The 19,747-nt window shown below is 52.4% G+C and overlaps 1 protein-coding gene across 1 annotated transcript in view; it reads left to right on the top strand.

Annotated features, from left to right (window-relative positions):
• Positions 1–18,561, top strand: part of EVPL (envoplakin) — a 24,468-nt gene extending 5,907 nt beyond the window's left edge. The window contains exons 2-22 of the mRNA XM_009702034.1: positions 272–371; positions 884–1,038; positions 1,742–1,865; positions 2,521–2,646; positions 2,925–2,963; positions 3,721–3,882; positions 4,493–4,595; positions 5,231–5,331; positions 5,789–5,914; positions 6,852–6,998; positions 7,144–7,298; positions 8,833–8,930; positions 9,777–9,958; positions 10,699–10,877; positions 11,311–11,449; positions 12,015–12,208; positions 12,603–12,753; positions 13,340–13,423; positions 13,509–13,619; positions 14,190–14,282; positions 15,112–18,561. Coding sequence (XP_009700336.1) covers positions 272–371; positions 884–1,038; positions 1,742–1,865; positions 2,521–2,646; positions 2,925–2,963; positions 3,721–3,882; positions 4,493–4,595; positions 5,231–5,331; positions 5,789–5,914; positions 6,852–6,998; positions 7,144–7,298; positions 8,833–8,930; positions 9,777–9,958; positions 10,699–10,877; positions 11,311–11,449; positions 12,015–12,208; positions 12,603–12,753; positions 13,340–13,423; positions 13,509–13,619; positions 14,190–14,282; positions 15,112–18,561 — 6,019 coding nt within the window. The remainder of the gene's footprint in view (positions 1–271; positions 372–883; positions 1,039–1,741; positions 1,866–2,520; positions 2,647–2,924; positions 2,964–3,720; positions 3,883–4,492; positions 4,596–5,230; positions 5,332–5,788; positions 5,915–6,851; positions 6,999–7,143; positions 7,299–8,832; positions 8,931–9,776; positions 9,959–10,698; positions 10,878–11,310; positions 11,450–12,014; positions 12,209–12,602; positions 12,754–13,339; positions 13,424–13,508; positions 13,620–14,189; positions 14,283–15,111) is intronic.
• Positions 18,562–19,747: the final 1,186 nt, after the last annotated feature.

Genomic DNA, 19,747 nt, shown 5'->3' with positions numbered 1-19,747 from the left:
CCCAACGCTTTTTGAATTCTCACAAACTTTTGAGCATCCGTGGTGTCCTGCGGCAAGGAGTTGTGCAGATGAGCTGCGTGGTGTGCCAAAAGCCACTGCCTGCTCGCTCTGAACACACCACCTCTTACCATCACTTGGCTGAAGGCAACAGCCGGGCATTGACCACTTGTACGCCTCCGTGTCCTTGGCCACAGCTTCAAGTCCTGGGCAGCGATGAAGAGGGTGAGAATTGCTTTCACCCACCCATCTGCTTTGCTGCTCCCTCTCTCAGGTCCTCCACAAATGAGCTGGCCGTGCTCATCTCCCGCATGCAGACAAATGCCGACCAGGTGGAGAAGGACATCTTGGAGACACAGTCCAGACTCAAGCAGGTGAGTTGTGGCAGAGGGTGGTGGGAAGGTGAAAGACTTTGCCTAGAAATGCAGTGGCTAGGATTACAGGTCAGGTGTCTGCTCTGTGCATCAGCTTGCTGGTGCAGGTTTGGGGGCTGACTCGAGGCTGGGGAGGAACAGAGCACCCCGCAGAGCCTCCCAGCCCCTGGGGCTGCATACCAGGGCCTCCCAAATTCTAGCCTCCGTGCTTTTTCTGCCTGGTGTCTCATGCTTCCCACAGCCAAGGCTGTCTCACCTACAGCGGCACAGCCCTGTGCCTCCCAGCAACCCCAGAGGCAGGCAGCCAGCCTGACCCACACTGGTCCCCTGGGTGGGAGAGATGCTGGAGCAGGCAGCTTAGCTGGGCATACGCTCCCCAGATGCACCCTTGCACCGGGGTTCCTCTGTGGTTGGTGTGTTGAGCATCCAGGACCTCTGCGTTGGCCAAGGAAAATGCCGTGAGGTCTGTGTGGGCCAACCAAGCTTTTTCCTCTGTCTTTCCTCGTCTCCAGGATACCAGCAATCACCAGAAAAACAAGGCTTTTGAGTTCCAGTCAGAGAACGCCAGGAATCTGAAGGAAGCAGAGACCCTGCTAAAGGACCTCTTTCTGGACGTGGACCGTGCCAAGCGGCTGAAACACCCTCAGGCTACTGAGATAGAGAAAGAGTGAGTACAACGGGGGAGGCGGGGGACGGACACGGGACTGGTGTGACGGGGGCACCAAGCAATTGGGAATCCCCTAGGATCTAGACTGAGCTCCAGTCATTGCCATGAGAGGCAGAGTTTCACCCTTCTTTCCATAGACCTTAGCCTTAAAATCAGGGCTTCTGCCAATATATTGTAAAGGTAGTGGTGTGCAAGGTGGCTGCCAGAGTGATCACCCAAGAGTCCCCGCTCTTACTTGGGAGCTCTTGTAAAAGGTACCAGAAAAATACAGAGCTAAAATGTGGCCCCATTGCTGGGGCAAATCCCCTTTTTCCTCTGCCTTTCCTAAAATGAATGCCTTTCGTTCAGGCAAGAGTCAGATGTGAGTGTTGGCATGGGAGAAGAGCTTCAGTTGGCCGCTGGTACTTTGCTCCCCTTCGTTCTCCAGCCCTTCTAGGCGGAAATCAGGATGAAAGAGTTGCTTCCTAGCTGGGAAAGGACAGCCCTGGTCTCCCTGCAGCTTTCTCCTGGGTTGTAATTCCTGAGACATCCCTGGAGATGGAGAGCACGAGGTGAAGTGCCTCTAATGCTGAAGGAGCCCAGCGTCCGAAAGGGACAACAAAGTAGCCTGGATCTTACGAGTGAAATCTAGGCTCCCCAAACCCCACCTTGGTTCTTTCCCTTCCAAACTGACACAGAGACGTGTGTCTCTTCTCCTTGGCAGCATCCAGCAGCTCCATGACCGTGTGACGCAGCTGTGTGCAGAGTACCGGGCCCTCTACGAACAACTGAACATCCCTGATGTGGGGCCCAGGGTAGATTGGGCCAGGATCCTGGACCAAAAGATGGTAACAGCAGCTGATTTTAGATGCATCTTCCAACTCCTACAAGACCAAGTAATATCTGCTGTTGCCTGTAGGGCTCTGCCAGCCATCGTGTGCTCAGCATCACGCAGGGACGTTGAGGGTGGTGGAAGTAATTCAGTTGCTTCGGGTAGGAGAAGGATTCTCCTCCCACTGCTTAAAACTCTCTGGAGCACCCTCTTGATTGACCCATTCAGATTAAGAGCTATTGGAGGGGGATCAGGTGGAGATGCCCTGCTGTGGGATGGAGAAGGTGATCTCTTCAGGGACTTTACAGCCTTATATCCTAGGGCTTCATGCTGCAAGGTCTTGGGTATGTGGAGTGCCCAGTTTGGAGTCAACTTGGATTCCCTTGAAAGTTGGATGGTAACTACGTGCATCCAATGCATGTCACCATGGGAAGGGTGGCTGGTTCAGCTTAGGTTTGTACACCAGGGTTATATGGCTTGGTTATCGTTGCTCCTGTGTATGGCTGGGGAAATGGCAACAAACAGCAATCACGGTAAACAATAAGATCCCTTCCCTTCCTCCTGGACTGCTATCAGATACCAGATCTTTTCATACCCTGCCAGCAGTCACTGGAATTTCTCCTTTAAATAAAGTCTTTTGCTTTAATCTCTGCCTAACTCCATTTGCACAGAAACAAGTCAATGCGGGACAGTACGGCCCCGGCATGTCAGAGCTGGAAAAGCAAATAGCTGAGCACAACATCCTCCAGAAGGAGATTGAAGCCTATGGCCTCCAGATCAAGAACATCCATTCCGGGGTAAGGCACCCTCCGTCCCCTCCTTGCTCCTGTCAGCTTCCCTCAGGACCCCGTGTCCCATCTGCTCCTCCGCATGGTGAACATCCACCCTTGTTCTGCAGAGGGCATGGGGAGACCTGAGCTTGGACAGATCAAGCCAGGTGCCAGGGAGGTGGTTCCTGAATGGTTCCTAATGCACCTTCCATAAATCAGCTCACCAGCATCTACCACATCTTTTGCTAATGGCTTTTTTCTCTCTCTCTTCCCCCCTCCTTGGTCTTGGCTGTGTTGCAACCTAGGATGTGGCAGACCTAAAAAGCCAGTACAAGGACTTGCTGGTAAGCTTCTCAGTGGTTTTCTGGACAGATGGGGTCACACTGCAGAGTAACACCATCCCTGATGGACAGGGAGTGCCCAGCTCAGGGCAGGAGCTACCTCTGGTCCTGCGCAGTGAAGTTGTGTCCCTCATCTTCTTTCCCCATTTCCTCCCCACCTTGGAATGGGTGTAAACTGAGAGCACGCTCGCTGCCCTCAGGGCAATGCTGTGGGTGAGATCTGTGTCTCTCCCCTTTGTGGATCGTTGATCTGGAGTTGCCTACGTGTCCGTGAGTGCAGGGTTACGGATGTGGCAGCAGGAAACCCTGTCCCAGCCCACACACAGTTCCAAATCAGGATTGCAAATGTTGAGGCTTGCGCTGATCCCTAACAAGGGCTCCAGGGAGGAAATGAGCAGCCGGAGCAAAGGAGGTGGCTGGGAAGAAGGTCCTGGGTTTAGCCAGCTGGGCCTGTAAAGGTTAATGCTAAAGAATGGCATTTGTGAGAAATATAGCAGAGCTGGGCCAGCTCTGACTGCCCAAGGCACTGGCCCACACCTGACGTTCTGGTTAGACAAACATATCCTGTCTGTGAGGGAGGGAAAGGGAATGGCAGCCCCATCAGATACGAGCAAGGGGTGGCAGATGCCTCACCAAGGTCTCTGGGAATCTCCTGGTGGATGTGCAAAGCGAGTGGGGTCCTGGGGAGGAGGAGGAGGAGGGGGAAAGGGGCTCCTCATCCTGAGCACCAATGCTGTCTGTCTCCTGTGTGCATGGGCAGAAAGCCTCCATCTGGCGAGGGCAGAGCCTGGGCAGCCTGTACCACCACCTCCAGGGCTGCACCAAGGAGCTGGGCTACCTGACGGACCAGCAGACCAAGATCCTGAAGCAGGACTGGAGTGACCAAATGATGGACGTCCAGAGCGTGCGTCGGGAGTATGAGGTGAGCTCTTGGGGGATGGCAGCGTGTCCTGGCCGTCGGAGGTTGGCCAAGCCCAGCAGGTAAGATTTGCAGGGTGGGTCCCAGTCTCCTACACATCCACCACCAGCCCTGAGCCTGCTGCTTTCCCATGGCAGCCCGATAGTGCTGGGCACAGAAACAGAGGTGGAAGGGACGCTCTGGGTCCACGCTGAAATTAAGGATGAGCAGTGGCCCCTTCTCTCCCCTGAGCTGGCACCTGGGATCATACATTAGAGAGCTGTTGGTGAGGCTGTCCATGGTCAGAGGGGAGGGAAGGGCTCAGCGTCATGTCAGCCTCAACGTCCAAAGTACAACACCCAGTGACTGCTATATGCTGGGACCAGGAAGAAAAGAGGGATAATTGCTTAGGAAAATGCTCTTTGAACGAATGCCCTGATGCTTTCTGAGGCCCAAGCGTGCCTAATTTGTTTTAGCTTTGCCTAGCCCCTTCTTTTTTTTAAAAAAAAACAAACAAATAAGGATGTCTATGCTTTGGGAGCATTTTCTCTGCTACATGGAGTTCGGTGCCCCAGGAGACCTCTCCGTGCTGCCTGCATGCTCCCACAGTCATGAAGTTTCTCTTCCTCTTCAGGATTTCAAGTCCAAAGAGCTGCTCAGCCAGGAGGAGTTTGTGAACCATCTCCAGGATGATGGGGACCGGATGATTGAGCTAAAGCACCCAGCTGTTAAGCCTGAAAGGGGAGCTCCTCCCAAACCTGATAAGAGAATGAGAATGTCTCTGTGCATCAAGAGCCAGGAGGTGGGTTGGAAGAGACCTCCTCACCTCTTCTGCAGAGCTGCTGTGTTACTCTTTCCTCCCACACTGCACCAACAGTACTGCAGCATCTTTCTGCCTGCTCCAGCCCTATGGGGAAGCTGAGGGTTGTGCAGGGTCTTCACCCCTTCAGAAAACTCCAGGAGATAGCAGCTACCATCCGACTGCTGGGACCAACTCCCGCTCTGGTGCTCAGACGTGTGGATGATGCAGCCACATTCACACTGCTGTGAAACTCCAGCTATGACATGGCGTGACCTCTCCCCAGTGAAACCAGCTCCCAACCTCCAAGGTTCTATTTCCAAGCCCGCAGACACAGTGGCAAGCTGAGGTGGGCTCACGGCCACCAGCACCACTGGAGCTGAGACCCCTTGAGACATGGTGGCTGCAATGTATGAGCCAGGTCCTTGTCGAGCAGTGTCCTTGGGCATAGCTTGGTCTCTGCTCAACAGCAGCCTTTACTCTTCCTCCGATCTCTGGGACTTCTGGGGAAAGACGACCAGTGGTGAGGGAGGTAGGACTAACTGGAGCCCACTGAGTCGTGCTCTGTCCCACCACAGGCTCACCAGGAAGCCTTGAAGAACGAGTGGCAGAATTTTCTAAATCTCTGCATTTGCCAGGAGAGTCAACTGAAAAGCGTGGAGAGCTATAAAAAGGTAAAAAGCAATGAGGAGAGCACGGGCCATGGGGCTGCAGGGCCAGGCTGGGAAGAGAGACAGCCAAGGGATGAGGATTGGAGATCCTTTGCTTGTGCCTAGTCAGGGTGTTTTGGGGAAAGACCCCTCAAAACACAGTCCTTTAGTGCTGCAGCGAAGGACTGGCTCCCAGCTCGTCTCATCAGCCCTGTTGCATTAGTGTGCTGGCTTGGAGAAGAGGGGCAGGGGAGGGTTTCCTTGCTGTTGTCACCTGGGACTTGTCTGTCAACTGGGATTATTTGCCTGTGGCTCAGGCGATGGAGAGTCCTGGTCCAAGCACACACTCTGATGATGGTCTGAAGGGTCTTGTGAGCCCCAGACAGGTTGTGGGGGAGACGCTGGGAACTGAGAGACCCCACATGACTTGGAGATAGTAATGTCCTCCCATCCCTGACTGTTTTCCTACTCACATCTCCAGTTCCAGGATGATGCTGAGGCTGTGAGCCGCTCCCTGAAGATGATGAACTCTGACCTGGACACCAAATACAGCAAGTTTGACAAAGACAGCCCTGGGGTGGTGTCAGATCTACTGCTTCAGCTGGAGGTGAGGTCTTCAGGGCTGGTGGCACTAGCCAGACCTAAGGGACAGACCAAATGTTATAACCTCCCCAAGAAATTGCAGTGGGGAGGGGGAAGAGGTGGGTAAATAACCCTACCAGGATAGCTCAACCCAGCTCTGTGCTAGAGAGGAGGAGGAAGCCCATGGCAATACCGTGCTCTGGATGCTGAGTCCCTGTATCCCCAGAAGGTCCACACTGCTCATGCTGTGGGGCAGTGACCCCTGGGAAGGCACCAGTCCCTCTCAGTGACACACGGCCAGGCCCCAGGTCACCATCACAGTAAAGGAGAAGTGCAGGAGGAGCTGCGCGTTGTCCTAAACATGAGACACTTGGATTAGAGAGCCCGCAAAAAGCAGGAGCTGCTGGCATCCAAGCAACAGGGAAAGGTACTCCCATCTCCTCAGCACTCTCACAAGCCAAAGGCGAGGGAGGGAATAAAGAAACCTGACCTTGGGGGCGAGATGCAGATAGGAAAGGAACTTTTGCCCAGAAGAGAGGGAGGGGACACGTTCAATACGGTATCTTCCCACGCATGCAACACGTTTTGTTCCCAAGAGGTGTCGGGATCTTGGTACCTTCTGACACTGGAACGCGGCCACCTCTTGGCAGGTCACTGTTCTGTTTCTGAGAAGAAAAACTTCTCCAGCAGATTTAATGTGACAGTGTGGAATCACCTAAGGTTAACTCAGGCTGAGCCTTCAAGGGCAGATCTGCTGTGAGTGAAGGAAATCGAGGAGAGCGTTGATAACGAAAGGGGAAGAAGGGACATGGAGGGGTCAAGAATGGAGAAATCCTGACTCTACCCCAGCAGTGACCACACAAGGATGGACAACTGGCCCCAGCATACCCACTGTAGTGTGACCCTGCCCTTCCCTCTCATCCAAGCCTGGTCACCACCACTATCTTCCCTGTTTTGTCTAGAACGAGGAGAAGGTGGTGAAGCAGGCGGAGAAGAGTATCACTGACCTGAAGAGAAGGAGCAAAGAGATCAGCCCACTGAAACTGCGCAGGACACGTCCATCTCAGACCCTCACCTTGGACACCCTCTGTGACTGGGATGCTGGGGAGGTGAGGGCTGGACTAGCAGTACCCTCAGAAGAGGCGGGCAACTGGATTCTTCTTTGGTTGCTCCAGATCTTGGCTCTGTAGTGGGAGGAACCGGCCTACTGCCACAAAGCCAAGCGTTTCACTGGGTTTTGTGTCTTTGTCCCAGGTGCAGCTGGCCAGAGGTGACAAGTACACTCTGAAGGACAACAGCAACCCAGAGATGTGGGTAGTGCAGAGCAGCACTGGTGTGGTCCAGGAGGCACCTTCTGCTTGCTTCTCCATCCCTCCGCCAGACCCCGAGTCCATGGATAAGGTCAATCGGTGAGTCTGCAGTGGAAAGCCTGACCCAGAGAGAATTTCAGACTTGCTCTGAGGTCGTAGCGAGCCTGACTACCTCAACTGCAGAGAAGTAACAGCTGGGAACAGACCTCTTGACTGTCTAGTACCAAATCCCTCCTGGAGAGAGATTGTTCCTTGCACCCCAGTATCTTGTCCAGGCTCCTGCTGTTCCTCAACAGCACTGCACGCTGCACGGACCTTGCTGTCAAAAAGTTTTCTGGCAGTCAGGCTTGATTTCTTCACCCACACATGTGATTCGCATAGGTTTGACTAAATTCATTGCAGAATCAGCCTGGAGGTTGGGACTTGCCAAACAGGATAGAGTTATCTGTGGTATCTCCTCTCAGCCAGCCACAGCTGGAGACTGAGAGATGTACCTTGAACCACCGTGGTGTCTACCGCCTGGTTGCTCAGTCAGCTCCTGTGGTTCCCACAGGATGGGGCAGTGGTGCAGGGAGCTTCGCCTTTACCTTTTTAATCATGTCCCCGGGTGCTTGGGTGAATCAGTGCTGCTCAAGTGCCGTGGAAAGGCCCACAGCCCAGATCCAGAATTATTTGGGCATACTCGTGACAGGAGGTCAGGTCCCCAGTCACGCGGGTGTGATTCCTTCATTGTGTTGCTCTTCTTGAGTGCGTGCTCCTGTTTGCGTGACCCGGATTACTGAACCCTTTGGATTTACGGGGTTTGTGTGTTTTAAAAACAGAAAAGAAAAAGGTTGCAACGTCCTCCTGGATCACAGCTCTGCAAGTGTTGCGTGGAAAACTCTTGCCCTTTTCAGGCCACCCCTGACAGCTTGTTTCATTTCTTGGTGTTTGCTTCCCTTCCTCCACACAAAACGTTTGTCTTTGTTTTATTTCCCAGCCTGTGCCACCGTTCAGTCCCTCTGCACGGAGCTATGTCCTGGCCCCGCAGAGGGACACCCCCCCTCCGACAACAGCCAGGCGAGCTGGAGCTTGCTGGTTTTAGAGCATGGTGGTTAGTTGGAGCAGTCCATAGCAGGGATTTGAACTAGCCTGGACCTTCAAAGGCCCTTCCTCTTAGTTCCATCAGTCTTTTCTCACCCAGAGATTTTTTTTTTTGGGGGGTCCTTCCAGCTCCTGCTGATCCCAGCTCTAGTTTCATTAAAAGGGAACCATCCTTGCAAACGAGACGTGGCGCTTCTAGTGCAGCAGCCACACAAGCAGCTCCTTGTACTCGCTTCCTGCGAAGCTGCAAAGCACCGCGGTGATGTGAAATAAATTTCCAGCTTTGATAGCTTCTGCTGAGAGTTGAAAACACTGCCTCCATGGGGAGAAATCAGCTGCTCAAACCAACCGGCTGCTTTTTTCTTCTGTCCCCTTTCCTAAGGGACATCTCTGATTTACATCAGGGTGCAGGGTTCCAGCCTGCCCCTGCCTTTGGGGACACCTTCCCTGGCAGAAGCATGAAGCTGCTGCTGGGCTGGGCTCTGTCAAGGCTTGCTCAGCACAGCAGTTTCCCATCCCACGGGCTGACGATGCTCCTCTCTGCTCGCAGGCTGGAGGAGGAACTGAACGTGGTGAAGCAGAAGCGAGCGGCCGTTCAGAGCACCCTGAGCCCCAGCCACAAGGAGCAGGTTCAGCCCAGCCAGGAGGGTACGTACGTCAGCTGGTTAGCCAAGCCCTCTCCAAAGCAAGCCCATGCACCTCCCTAGCAGAGCTCCCAAACCTGGCTGGAAGGGGTTTGGGAGCTGGGCAGGCAGGGGTACCTGTGGGTCAGCGCGAGGATGCCTTCTGCTCTACGGAACAGAGCAGCCGATGGGATAACCTGACTGCTAGTGCTGCCAAGGACTCACTGCCTGATCTTGGGCAATTCACGTAAAATCTCTGTTGTCCTTCTCAAACCTCTGAGGTTGACCTCCAGCTCCATCAACAGCTGCAGGGTATTTAGGGTTGCAGGGGGATGTGTGTATCCAGAAACCTTAATTAAACCTTCTTTAGAATCTGGATCCCTCGCAGTTCTCTCCCCTAGCTGGGGACTGTGGAATAAGCAGGCAGCCATGGCTAAATCCGGACCCCTGCCTAGCCGTGTTACTCCCACAGCTGTAGTTCAAAAGCTCCCAGCAAAGCTAAGCAGGGACGTGTCTGCATGGCAGCACGTGACTGTCTGTCTGCCTCCTCTGGAATTGAGCTCTGGCTGTCCAGGGCAGCGCTAAAACCATTTTCCTAAGCCTTTGCCATGGGTAGGCACATGCATGATGCTCTGCCGAGTAGAAATGTTAACTGAATTGTTTATGGTTACATCAAAACCCCATCCTCAGGAGAAGCCTGTGTGCTTCAGAGTGGCAAAACACAAAGGGCAGAGCTTTGCAGCAGGACTGTCATGAGAGGGAGTTGGAGCTTTAGGCACCGTGTGTGGGAGAGCTCGGGGAAAGGGGCATGCACCAAGACTGGGATGGCAGATGAGAAATGGGGTTTAACCCAAGCTGTGTCTCACTGCAGCTCTGTCCAAGAGCCCCCCTGTAGTCCAGGATGATCCCCAAGCTGACCAGCTTCTCGGTAGTCTGGATCGTGTTGGCCAGGACCTGGTTCAGGTGGAGAAGGAGGTCTTGAACCGAGTGAGGTCTCCAGTGAACTACAGTGATCCCACCGATGACCTTGCCAGGAGGATCAAACACCAGCAGGTGGGTGCTGCTGCGGGCAGGTTGGAGCAGGATGCATTTGGTGGCGCCGTGTCCGTGGCCCAAAACAGGTTGACGTAGGAATGACATGGGAGATGGCAGCTGGTGCTTCAAAGGAGAAAACCATGCTGCGGTTGCAAATGTTCCAGGCTTGGGTTAAGCCAAACCCCAGGGAAATGCCGGCCCTTCCCTTAGCTCGGCTCTGTAGCAAGATGGTGCATTCATTTCAGAGCTGTGGACCGGGTGCCAGTCTTGGGGAGTCCTCAGCCTTGTCGTGGGGATGCTGTCACCCTTCACTCTCAAGCCTGTAGCATAAAAGACTGCGGGATAGAGGGAATTAATCCAAGGACCAGCTGATGGGGAGTACAGACTGGTAGATGTGAGGGGGACAGGAAAAGAGGCAGTGCCCTGGAGCCTCCCTCCTTTCCTCTGGGATAAGGTCTGGGTCTGGAGTAGTTCAGCTTGTTACATCTTCATCTGTGGGTATTAATCCGGCCCTAGCAGAAGGATGGACTCAGGCAGGTAGGTTTCTTCCATCTCTGTCTATTTGGATCTCTTTCCCACACCGTGCCGTTGCCAGACAGCCACAGGCTGGACGGGGCTGTGCCCCAAGGGCCAACCTCGTATGAGAGGGCTACCGCACCCTTAGCCCCACAGCAAAATCCACCCGTGAGCGAGACATGTTTTCGCAACAGCACTGTTATGACTGTCTTGGGTGACTCTGCTCCCATCTGATGTGCCAGGAAACAACAAAGAAACTCGAGAACCTGGGGGCAGCCAAGGATGCCTTGCAGAAGGAGTGCGAGACCTACCTTTCCAAGAAACCCACCAGCACCTCAGCTTCCCAGCTCCCTGTCACGTTGAACGCCCTCAGGAGCAAATACAACGATGTCAATATGCTCTCCAGCCTGTACAACGAGAAGTGAGTGATGATGGCAAGACCTGATGGGGATGAGGGAAGGAAGTCCTTGCACAGAGGTGTCAACACAGAAGCGTGAGAGAAAATGCTTCTGGTCTATATGGGTGTTGGTTGAGGTCCATCCAGCCCAGTACAGGTTGGAAACCTCCCATCCATCATCAAAGACACCTCTGAAGGAGTTCCTGTATGTAATCTGTGGTCAGATCCTTCCAGTGTGGAAAGTCCACCACAATGGGTGCGTGTCCCAGCTCTGCTGTGTATAGTGAAATGCAACATATCTGACTTCTGGGCAGAACGACAGGGTTGTGAGCTTGTTCTCTGCCATGCTGCAGAAGCTCCGATGTTAAATAAGCTTAAACATGCAAAATCGGAGAGAAAAGGAGAAGAATGGGGTCTTCTGTAGCTAACCTTGTCCTGTAATTTTTCCCTTACCCAGGGCTAAGGCTGCCCTGAACCTGGAGACTCAGATTGAGAACACAGACAAGATTGTTAGCACATTTGAGGCCAAACTGGCTCAGGATAGCATCATTCCTGCATCCCCCAATGCCCTGCAGGGTCGGGCCAACGATCTGCAGGTAGGGAAACATCAGGCTCTTTGTTAGGGAAGGGAGATCTCTGTGCTCAGGTAGCAATGGTGGGGAGAGCTGGACTTCCCTTATTCGAGCACTTTGAGGTGCCAATGATGAGGTCTTCCTAAGGACTTGTTCCATGAAGGCTTTATGTTGCTGTTGCAGGCTGACTGCACTCACTGGCTAGCAAAAAGCTCTGCCCCCCTCAGGTTACCTTTGGGGTCCCTAAAATATGTGATCAACCCCTTAGCATCTAACCTCTGTTGCTCTGCCTCACACCCATCCCTATTCTTTCCTGCTCTCAATCTCCCTGCCCCATCCTTAGCCCTCACAGTGACCCTTTTTTGCCTTCCCCAAAACTTTTCCCTTCTGCTCCGTACGCTGTCCAACCCACCTTGCTTCCTTCCTTCTTTACTGAATAAGTCTCACTGCTCCATCTCTTCCACGTTGCACGTCTATCTTGGAGAGCTTCACTAGCCCCCAGGTGCTGCACAGTTAGTAACAGTGTTAAGGAGGGAATTTCTAGTTAGAGTACTGACAGACACAAACCTGGAGGTTTTTTCCCCTGCAGAAGATGAAGCGGGATCTGGTGGCCCAAGAGGACTGTGTGCTGAAGCTGAACCGGGGGCTGAAGGATGCTGAGCACAGCTGCAGCGCCGTGCAGAACAACTTCCAGGAGTACTGCCCTGACCTGCCCCGGCAGAAGCGGGAGGTGCAGCTCCTCAATGATCGCTACCACGCCGTTGCAGACCAGCTGGATCAGCGGTGAGGAACTTGGGCATCATCTCTGCTTCTCTTAGCTAACATGGACCAGCATTAGTCAGAATCCCAAGAGTATGTTCTTCGTTGCAGGACCCTGATCCTCATCACTGTTCTGTAATACTGAGGACCAGGTCTGTCCTGCTGTGTAGTTGCCACCACGCATTGCTGCCAATTGCCTGCCTTTTTTCCTTCTTTCATCAAGTTGTGTTCATGCTGCAGTAGCAAACCTGATGTGCGCAGAGTTGTGCTCCCTGCTCAGGGACCAGTTGTCACCCCCTTGTTTTTGTTATCTTGACGTTTGTTGTGGTGACGTTCTCACCATAATGTCTTTTTTAGGAACTTGCACCTGAATCTTTGCCCTTTCCCTTAATGTTCCTGTTCACCTTGTGCTGTGCAGAGAGAAGACCCTCAGAAATGTCAGCCTCGCCTACCAGCAGTTCCAAAACTCCAATGAGAACCTGATGTTCTGGATGAACAACCTACCCAAGCACCAAGTGAAGACCACCGATGGGCCAAGTCAGATCAATTACAAGCTGCAGGCACAGAAGGTGTGTTCCAGGGCAAGCGTCATAACCTGTAACGTTACAGGGATGGGGGAATTTGCTTGTGAACAGTATGCAAAATAGTGCCAGCCAGCCCCTAGTTGTGTGCCCCAGTGAATGAACTAGAACAAAGAGACAATGGATTGCAGCCCACAGATGATGTGTCTTGCTCCACTGTGTTCATCTACAGTGCTGGTGTCCTCATCTGTGCTATTCACCCCCAGGCTGATATCCTTTCCACGGAGAGGACGCACCCAGACCCTGAAAGATTGCACCTTGGGCCAAGATGTTGCATCTGGGTCCTGCATCTTTCTCTCCTTGAGCAGATCCTAAGCTGACTAGCTCAGATGATGAGATGTGGAGGTCTCTGCGTTGGCTGACATTTGTCTCATACATGATAAATCAGTGTGGCAGGTCCTGAGCAAGTGAGAGTGCTGCTGAGATCCTCTAAAGCCCCAGAGACTCTTCCTAAATGTCTTCCTGTCCCCACCATTCCCTCCAGTACTAGGCTGAGCTTCTGCTCTTGGCTGCAAGAGTATTACTGGGTTGCTGTATTTCAACGTGCCCTTAACATCATGTGTGTCTCCTGCAGAGGCTGGTTGAGGAGATCGAAAGCAAGGAGCCCGAGAAGAACGCAGTGGTCAGGCTATCCCGGAACGTGCAGTCCACGCTCAATGTATGGTTGGGTCTTCCCACGTAGCACTCCCTTAGCATCTCACCCAAGAGATCCCAACTGATTCCTCTGTTTCTGCTCTAAACAGGACTATGAACTCCAAGCAGGCAAATACAGCTCTTCTCTGGACCCTACCCTGACCGACTCGGCTGCAAAGAGGCTGCGTGTGACCCCGCTACAAGAAAGCATCCAGGCCCAGGTAAAGTGTCCTCTGCAAGGCCTTAATCCGCTCTTACAGCCACAGTTGATTACGGTCCTAATCCCAAGGACAAATGTCATCAGGGATCTCTTTGTCTATGGGGCAGAGCAGCACACAAGATCCAGAATTAGGGGTGTGACTAGTACCTTTGGCTGAGATTGCTGCTGATGCCTCCTTGAGTGTGAAGATAAAACTTACGGGGTAGGTGTGTGGGGACAGGACTGAGCCAGAGCTCCTCTGTGCTCTTCCCAGTTACACCCCAGTTCTCCTGCATCACCTTGAGCTATTTGCCAACTGCCATCCATGTGTGACCCAAGGTGAATTTGGAAGTCTGGACCCTGTGTAGGCTAGCAGGCATCTAACAAGCATTCAATTAAAGGGGACAGGATCTCCTACCTGAGTCCTTAGACTCTGCATCTCTCTAGAAAGTCAGATGTGAAGACACTAATCCCTGGAATAGCGCAGTACACAAAGTGCATCCAGGTGAAAGGAAGGGCGGGAGAGTGTGCCATCCAACAGAGCTGTGTCAGGGTGAGGGGGACAAGGCTCTCACCACTGTGTCTTTTTCAGGAAAACGATTTAACCAAGCTCTACATGGAGCTCGCAGCAGAAAATAAACAGCAGCTCAGCCGGCTGGAGTTTGCCAAGAAGATCGTTGAGAAGGTACCAGCTAACAGCTTATGGCAAGACTGGGGTATTCTAGATTAGGGGTTGAAATGATCTTCCCAAAGCTGTCAGCAGTCTGCTCAGCCTGGGATCCCTCCACCTCTCCCTGGATCTCCACATCCAGGTGTGAGGAAAGACAGGAATGGAAACCCCTGTGAGAAAAAGACCACGAGTAACCGCAGTTTCACTGACACACTGATCTTAGGTTGTGACTTCCATCACCTCTGTGGGCCCTCAACTCTTTACTGAAGCTGTAGTTTATGCTAGGAAAAAAGATTAGGGCTCTTAAGTCCTGCTGTCAGCTATATCTAATCAACATTCACAAACTGAGGATTTCAGATTTGTCTGTGGATGTGGCTGGAATTTAGTGCTCACAACCTTCTGGAAACACTTCAGAGCAATAGGACTTTTATGCCTTTGTAGGCATTTCACCTGTAGGAAAGGTCTCTGGTCTGGATGACTTTGTGCTCAGGAAGGACAAGAGATTAAACTGGGGCGGTCTGTGATGCTACCATGAACCAGCTGCACAGCGGGGACTGGCCATGGTACCCTCCCGCAGCTGCAGGTACAACAAGGCAGCACAAAGCACCTTTGGGGGCTGCTCCAGCACCTCCGTGACCAAGTCAGCTGCTTGAGATGGTGGGAACGTGTCCTCACTTGCCATTCACAAACAGCTTTATTTGGAGGCTCCCTGGGGATCCTGTACCAGTTCTGTCTCGTACCGTGCCTCATCATCGAAAAGCCCTCTGTGCCAGATTCAAAGAGTGACTTGTTTTCCCTGCCTTTTAATTTCTTTTATAATTCTTTTTTTGTTTTTCCCTTGCAGAAGGAAGTGTGTGAGGACATTGAAGCTGTGCATGAGGAAACCCAGCAATCTGAAAACAAAGCCACAACAAGCGGGGAATCTGAGGGGTTGAAATCGCAGCTGGAGGAGGAAAGGAGGAAAGTGGCCGAGATTGAAGCGGACCTGGAGGAACACAGAAACAAGCTGCTAATGTTGAAGACTCAGAAGCCTGTTGAAAGAGTGGAAGAAAAGGAAGTGATAGAATATTACAGAGACCCACAGGTGGAGAGCAACCTGTCTAAGATGGCACAGCAGATTGAAGAGGAAGGCAAAAAGAGACAGAGCCTGCAAGAAGACATTGAAGTGATGAGCCGGAAGCTTGCCCAGATGGAGAGCGAGAAGAAGGTCATTCCTCCCCAGCTCCTCACCAAAGAGATTACAAAAATTGAGAAAGATCCAAGCTTGGAGAGCCAAGCAGCCAGTCTTCGTCAGGAGATCAAACGTCTCCAGGAGGAAAGCTTGGCTGCAGCTTCCGAACTTGAGCAGCACAAGAGAGAGCTGCACATGCTGGAGCGAAAGCAGCCCAATATCCGAGAGAAAGTGGTGGTGAAGGAGCTGATCAAACTGGAGAAAAACCCAGAAATGCTGAAGTCTGTTAGGACCCTGCAACTGCAAATCGATGAGGAAACCTTCAAGAGGAAGTCTGCAGAAGAAGCGATAGTGAAAGTGAAGAACAAGATCGAGGAGGTGGAAAGACTAATTGAAACAGCAGAACCCAAAATTATTGTTAAGGAGGTGAAGCAGGTGGAGCAGGACCCAGAGTTACTGAGAGAGTCTTCCAAGCTTAAAACTCTGATTGAAGAAGAGAGGAGCAAAAACTTGATGCTTACAGGTGAGCTGGGAGAGCTGCAGAGCCAGTACAGTATTGCAGAGAAGCAAAAGCCAAGGATAGAGATTAAAGAGAGGGTCAATGAGATTTTCATGGTGGATCCCGAAACGGAGCGGCAAATTGCACACCTGAAAAGGGAGCTGCAGGAAGTTACTCTGAAAAGGACAAAGATTGATAATGAAGTAGAAGAGGCCTTAGCAGAGCTCAATGCCCTTAGGTCGCAGAAACCAGTGGTGGAGCTTAAGGAGGTTATAGAGGAGGTGGTGAAACATGAGAAGAGTCCGGAGATTCTTAGAGAAATTGATAGGCTGAAAGAACAGCTCAATGAACTAGTGAACACCAACGGCAGGACCCAAGAGCAGCTCATTAGGCTGCAGGGTGAAAGAGATGAATGGAAGAGGGAGAGATCCAAGGTGGAGACCAAGCTGGTCAACAAGGAAGTCATCCGATATGAGAACGATCCACTCTTGGAAAAAGAAGCTGATCGGCTCCGTCAAGAGGTGCGTAACATGTCTCAAAAAAGGAGAGCTGCAGAGGATGCAATCTATGACTTGCAGAATAAATACATGCTACTGGAGAGGCGAAAGCCAGAGGAGAAGGTAGTTGTTCAAGAGGTGATACTGACTCAAAAGGATCCAAAGCTCCGAGATGAGCACAACAGGCTGAGACGGAGTCTGGATGAGGAGGTGAGCAACAGGCGGCGTCTGGAACGTGACGTGCAGCAGGTTCGTGCACTGGTGGAAGAGCAAGAGAAGTTGCTCAACTTTCAGGAGGATCGAAGCAAGAGGCTTGCACTGGAGAAGGAGATGAGGCAAATTACATTGAGAATAAAGGAGCTGGAGGAAAGCCCAGCCCCAGTGCAAGAAAAGATCATTATGGAAGAAGTGGTCAAGTTGGAGAAAGATCCAGTCCTCGAACAGTCTGCCAGCAACCTGCGCTTGGAGCTGGATCGTGAGAAGATGGAGGTGCTGAACTTGCAGAGAGAATGCAAGAACCTGCAGATGCAAGTTGATGTCCTGCAGAAAACAAAATCCCAGGAGAAGACCATCTACAAGGAGGTGATTCGAGTGGAAAAGGACAGAGCGCTGGAGAGCGAACGTGCGCGCATCTGGGAGCTGCTGAACAGGGAGAGAGGAGCAAAGCAAAAGGCAGAAGAGGAGGTACGGCGGCTCAGGGAGAAGATCGAGAGGGCTGAAGGCATGAAGAGGACATGGGCTCGTGAAGAGACGGAGCTGCAGAAAGCCAGGAACTTGGCCATCCAGGAAAGAGCCAACTTGGAGAGTGAACTGCGGGAGCTGGAGAGGCAGAAGCAGCAGAAAGTCCTCTTCCTTCGGGAGGAGTCCAAGCTGCTCAACCAACGGACTGAGAATGACAGGCAGAAGAAGAAGCAGTTGGAACACGAGTTTTCCCTGCTGGAGGCAGACATCCTTAGGGAGAAGGACCAGATCTACAACAAGGAGAGGTTCATCCGAGATCTCCAGTCAAAAGTCAACCGGGAAGAAATCAATCACGAGACCCAGATGAGAGAGACGAACCTCTCCACCAAGATTTCTATCTTGGACCCTGAGACAGGGAAGGATATGTCCCCTTACGAGGCCTATAAGAGAGGTATCATAGACAGAGGCCAGTACATCCAGCTGCAAGAGCTGGAGTGTGACTGGGAAGAAGTCACCACCCTGGGCCCAAACGGGGAAGTCTCAGTTCTCCTTGACAAGAAAAGTGGGAAGCAGTACTCCATCGACGATGCGCTAAGGCTGAGGAGGATCACAAAGGAGGAGTACCAGCTGTACCGGGATGGTAAGATTCCCATCTCCGAATTCGCCTTGCTGGTGGCGGGGGAATCCAAGCCTCCCCCGTCCCTCTCTATTGGCTCCATCATCTCCAAATCCCCAGTCTCATCACCCACCACCCACCAAACCCAAAGCTTCTTCCCCCCAGCCTCACAGAAGGGCTTCTGTGAGGACACATCCCCCATTGCCGGGGTGTACGACACCACCACCGACACCAAGTACAATATCAAGACCGCTGTTGCGAAGAAGGTGCTTGATCCCATGACGGCTCAGAAGCTCCTGGAAGCTCAGGCTGCCACAGGGGGCATCATTGACCTCATTTCTCGGGACCGGTTCTCAGTCCATAAGGCGATCGAGAGGGGGCTGATTGACAGGACCTACATGCAGAGACTGCTCAATGCCCAGAAAGCTTTCACAGGGATTGAGGACCCGGTGACCAAGCGAAGGCTGTCTGTGGGGGAAGCAGTTCAGAAGGGATGGATGACCAAGGACAGTGCTTTCCCTTACCTGGAGGTCCAGCATCTAACTGGAGGGCTCATTGATCCCAAGAGAACTGGCCGCATCCCCGTGCTGGAAGCTGCCCAGACAGGGATGATAACAGGCGACCTGGCCAACAGGCTCCAGGATGAGTCCAACTATGAAAAAGATCTCATTGACCCTGTCACTAAAGAGAAGATAAATTACAAGGAGGCCATGGCCCTCTGCCACAAGGATTCGTTGAGCAGCCTCCTGCTGCTCCCAGCCATGTCGGAGGGGTATCAGCGGTACCACCAAGCAAGCCGTTCCCCCAAGCTCTCGCGGTTCAGGCACTGAATGGATTCAGGTACGTACTGGATCTGGTTCGTTCAGGAGTTCATCCCTTCATAACACCTCTGCCCATGGAGGCAGCAGCGATCACGGGAACGGAGCATCTAGCATTTAGGGCTGCATATTCTTCTCTCTTAGCTATCTGCTTCCCAACGCAGCTTGGCCGTGCGAGGAAGAAAGCGTGATCGTGAGCGTGTAAGGGCCTGATGCACAGGGATCCCCGCAGTCTCCCCGGGTGCTGCTGTGACAGCAAAGGGGGGTTGATTGCAAGAACTCCGCTGGCAGTAGGTTAAATGTGGTTATGCCCAGAAAGGGGGGAGAGCCAGAGTGTTTTCCAGTTGGGTCATTCTTCTGCATGCAATAAACATAGAAAGCGTGTCTCTGTGGCTGTGTTGTCTCTGTAGGCTGAGGCTGCAAAGTACCTGAAGGCATGGCTAGTCCTCCCCCCATGCAATCCTGTGCCCTGCAGCCCAATCTACAAAGGGTTTGCAGACTTTTGCTCCCCCTGATCTCACAGCACTGAACCCCCTAAATTTCTTTCTGTGTGTGAGTCTATATTTTTAAAGATTTTCTTATATTTGTCTTTAAAACTGAAAACCAACGGGACTTTGCTCCCTGGTCATTTGGACACCTCTGAAAGAGGGACTCGGTCACCAAAGGGTGCAATTCCATGTTGTATTTGATCCGGTCCAGCTACTGAATCTACATCACGGGACAGCCCCCCCTGCCCTCTCCAGCTGCCTGTCCCTGGTGCTTCTCTGCCCACAGAGCAGTGACGGTGTTGGCTGCACAATGACTTGGGTCACTTCACAGAGCTGCTGGCAGAGGAAACCAAGCCCCAAGCAAAACCAAACCCTGTTGAAGTAGATGATTTTGGGGACTTGTCCTGTACCTGTACAGAGGCAGATGTGTTGCAAGGAAAGGGGTGACCTTCAGTGGCAGATTGATGATGCTTGCAGTCAACAGTGATGTGAAACTGCTTTCTACAGCCCTTGGCCTTGGCTGCAGGATCCACCTAGCAGTACCAGAAAATCTGCACTTGCTACTTCTTTAGGTGAGCTTTCAATCCTCCGTGTAACTTTCACTGCTCAACCCTTGCTGAAATGAGCAAGTTTCACCTCCCAAATGTTCTTCCCTAGTATCTACCCCAATGTGGAGCGTCCCCTGACTTTGTGGGATGAGAAAAATTACT

The sequence above is a fragment of the Cariama cristata genome, unplaced genomic scaffold (genome assembly GCF_000690535.1).
Source record: "Cariama cristata isolate BGI_N322 unplaced genomic scaffold, ASM69053v1 scaffold11976, whole genome shotgun sequence".
NCBI classification, from domain to species: domain Eukaryota; kingdom Metazoa; phylum Chordata; class Aves; order Cariamiformes; family Cariamidae; genus Cariama; species Cariama cristata.
The sequence above is the reverse complement of the archived record's forward strand: the minus strand, read 5'-3'. Positions and strand labels throughout refer to the sequence as shown.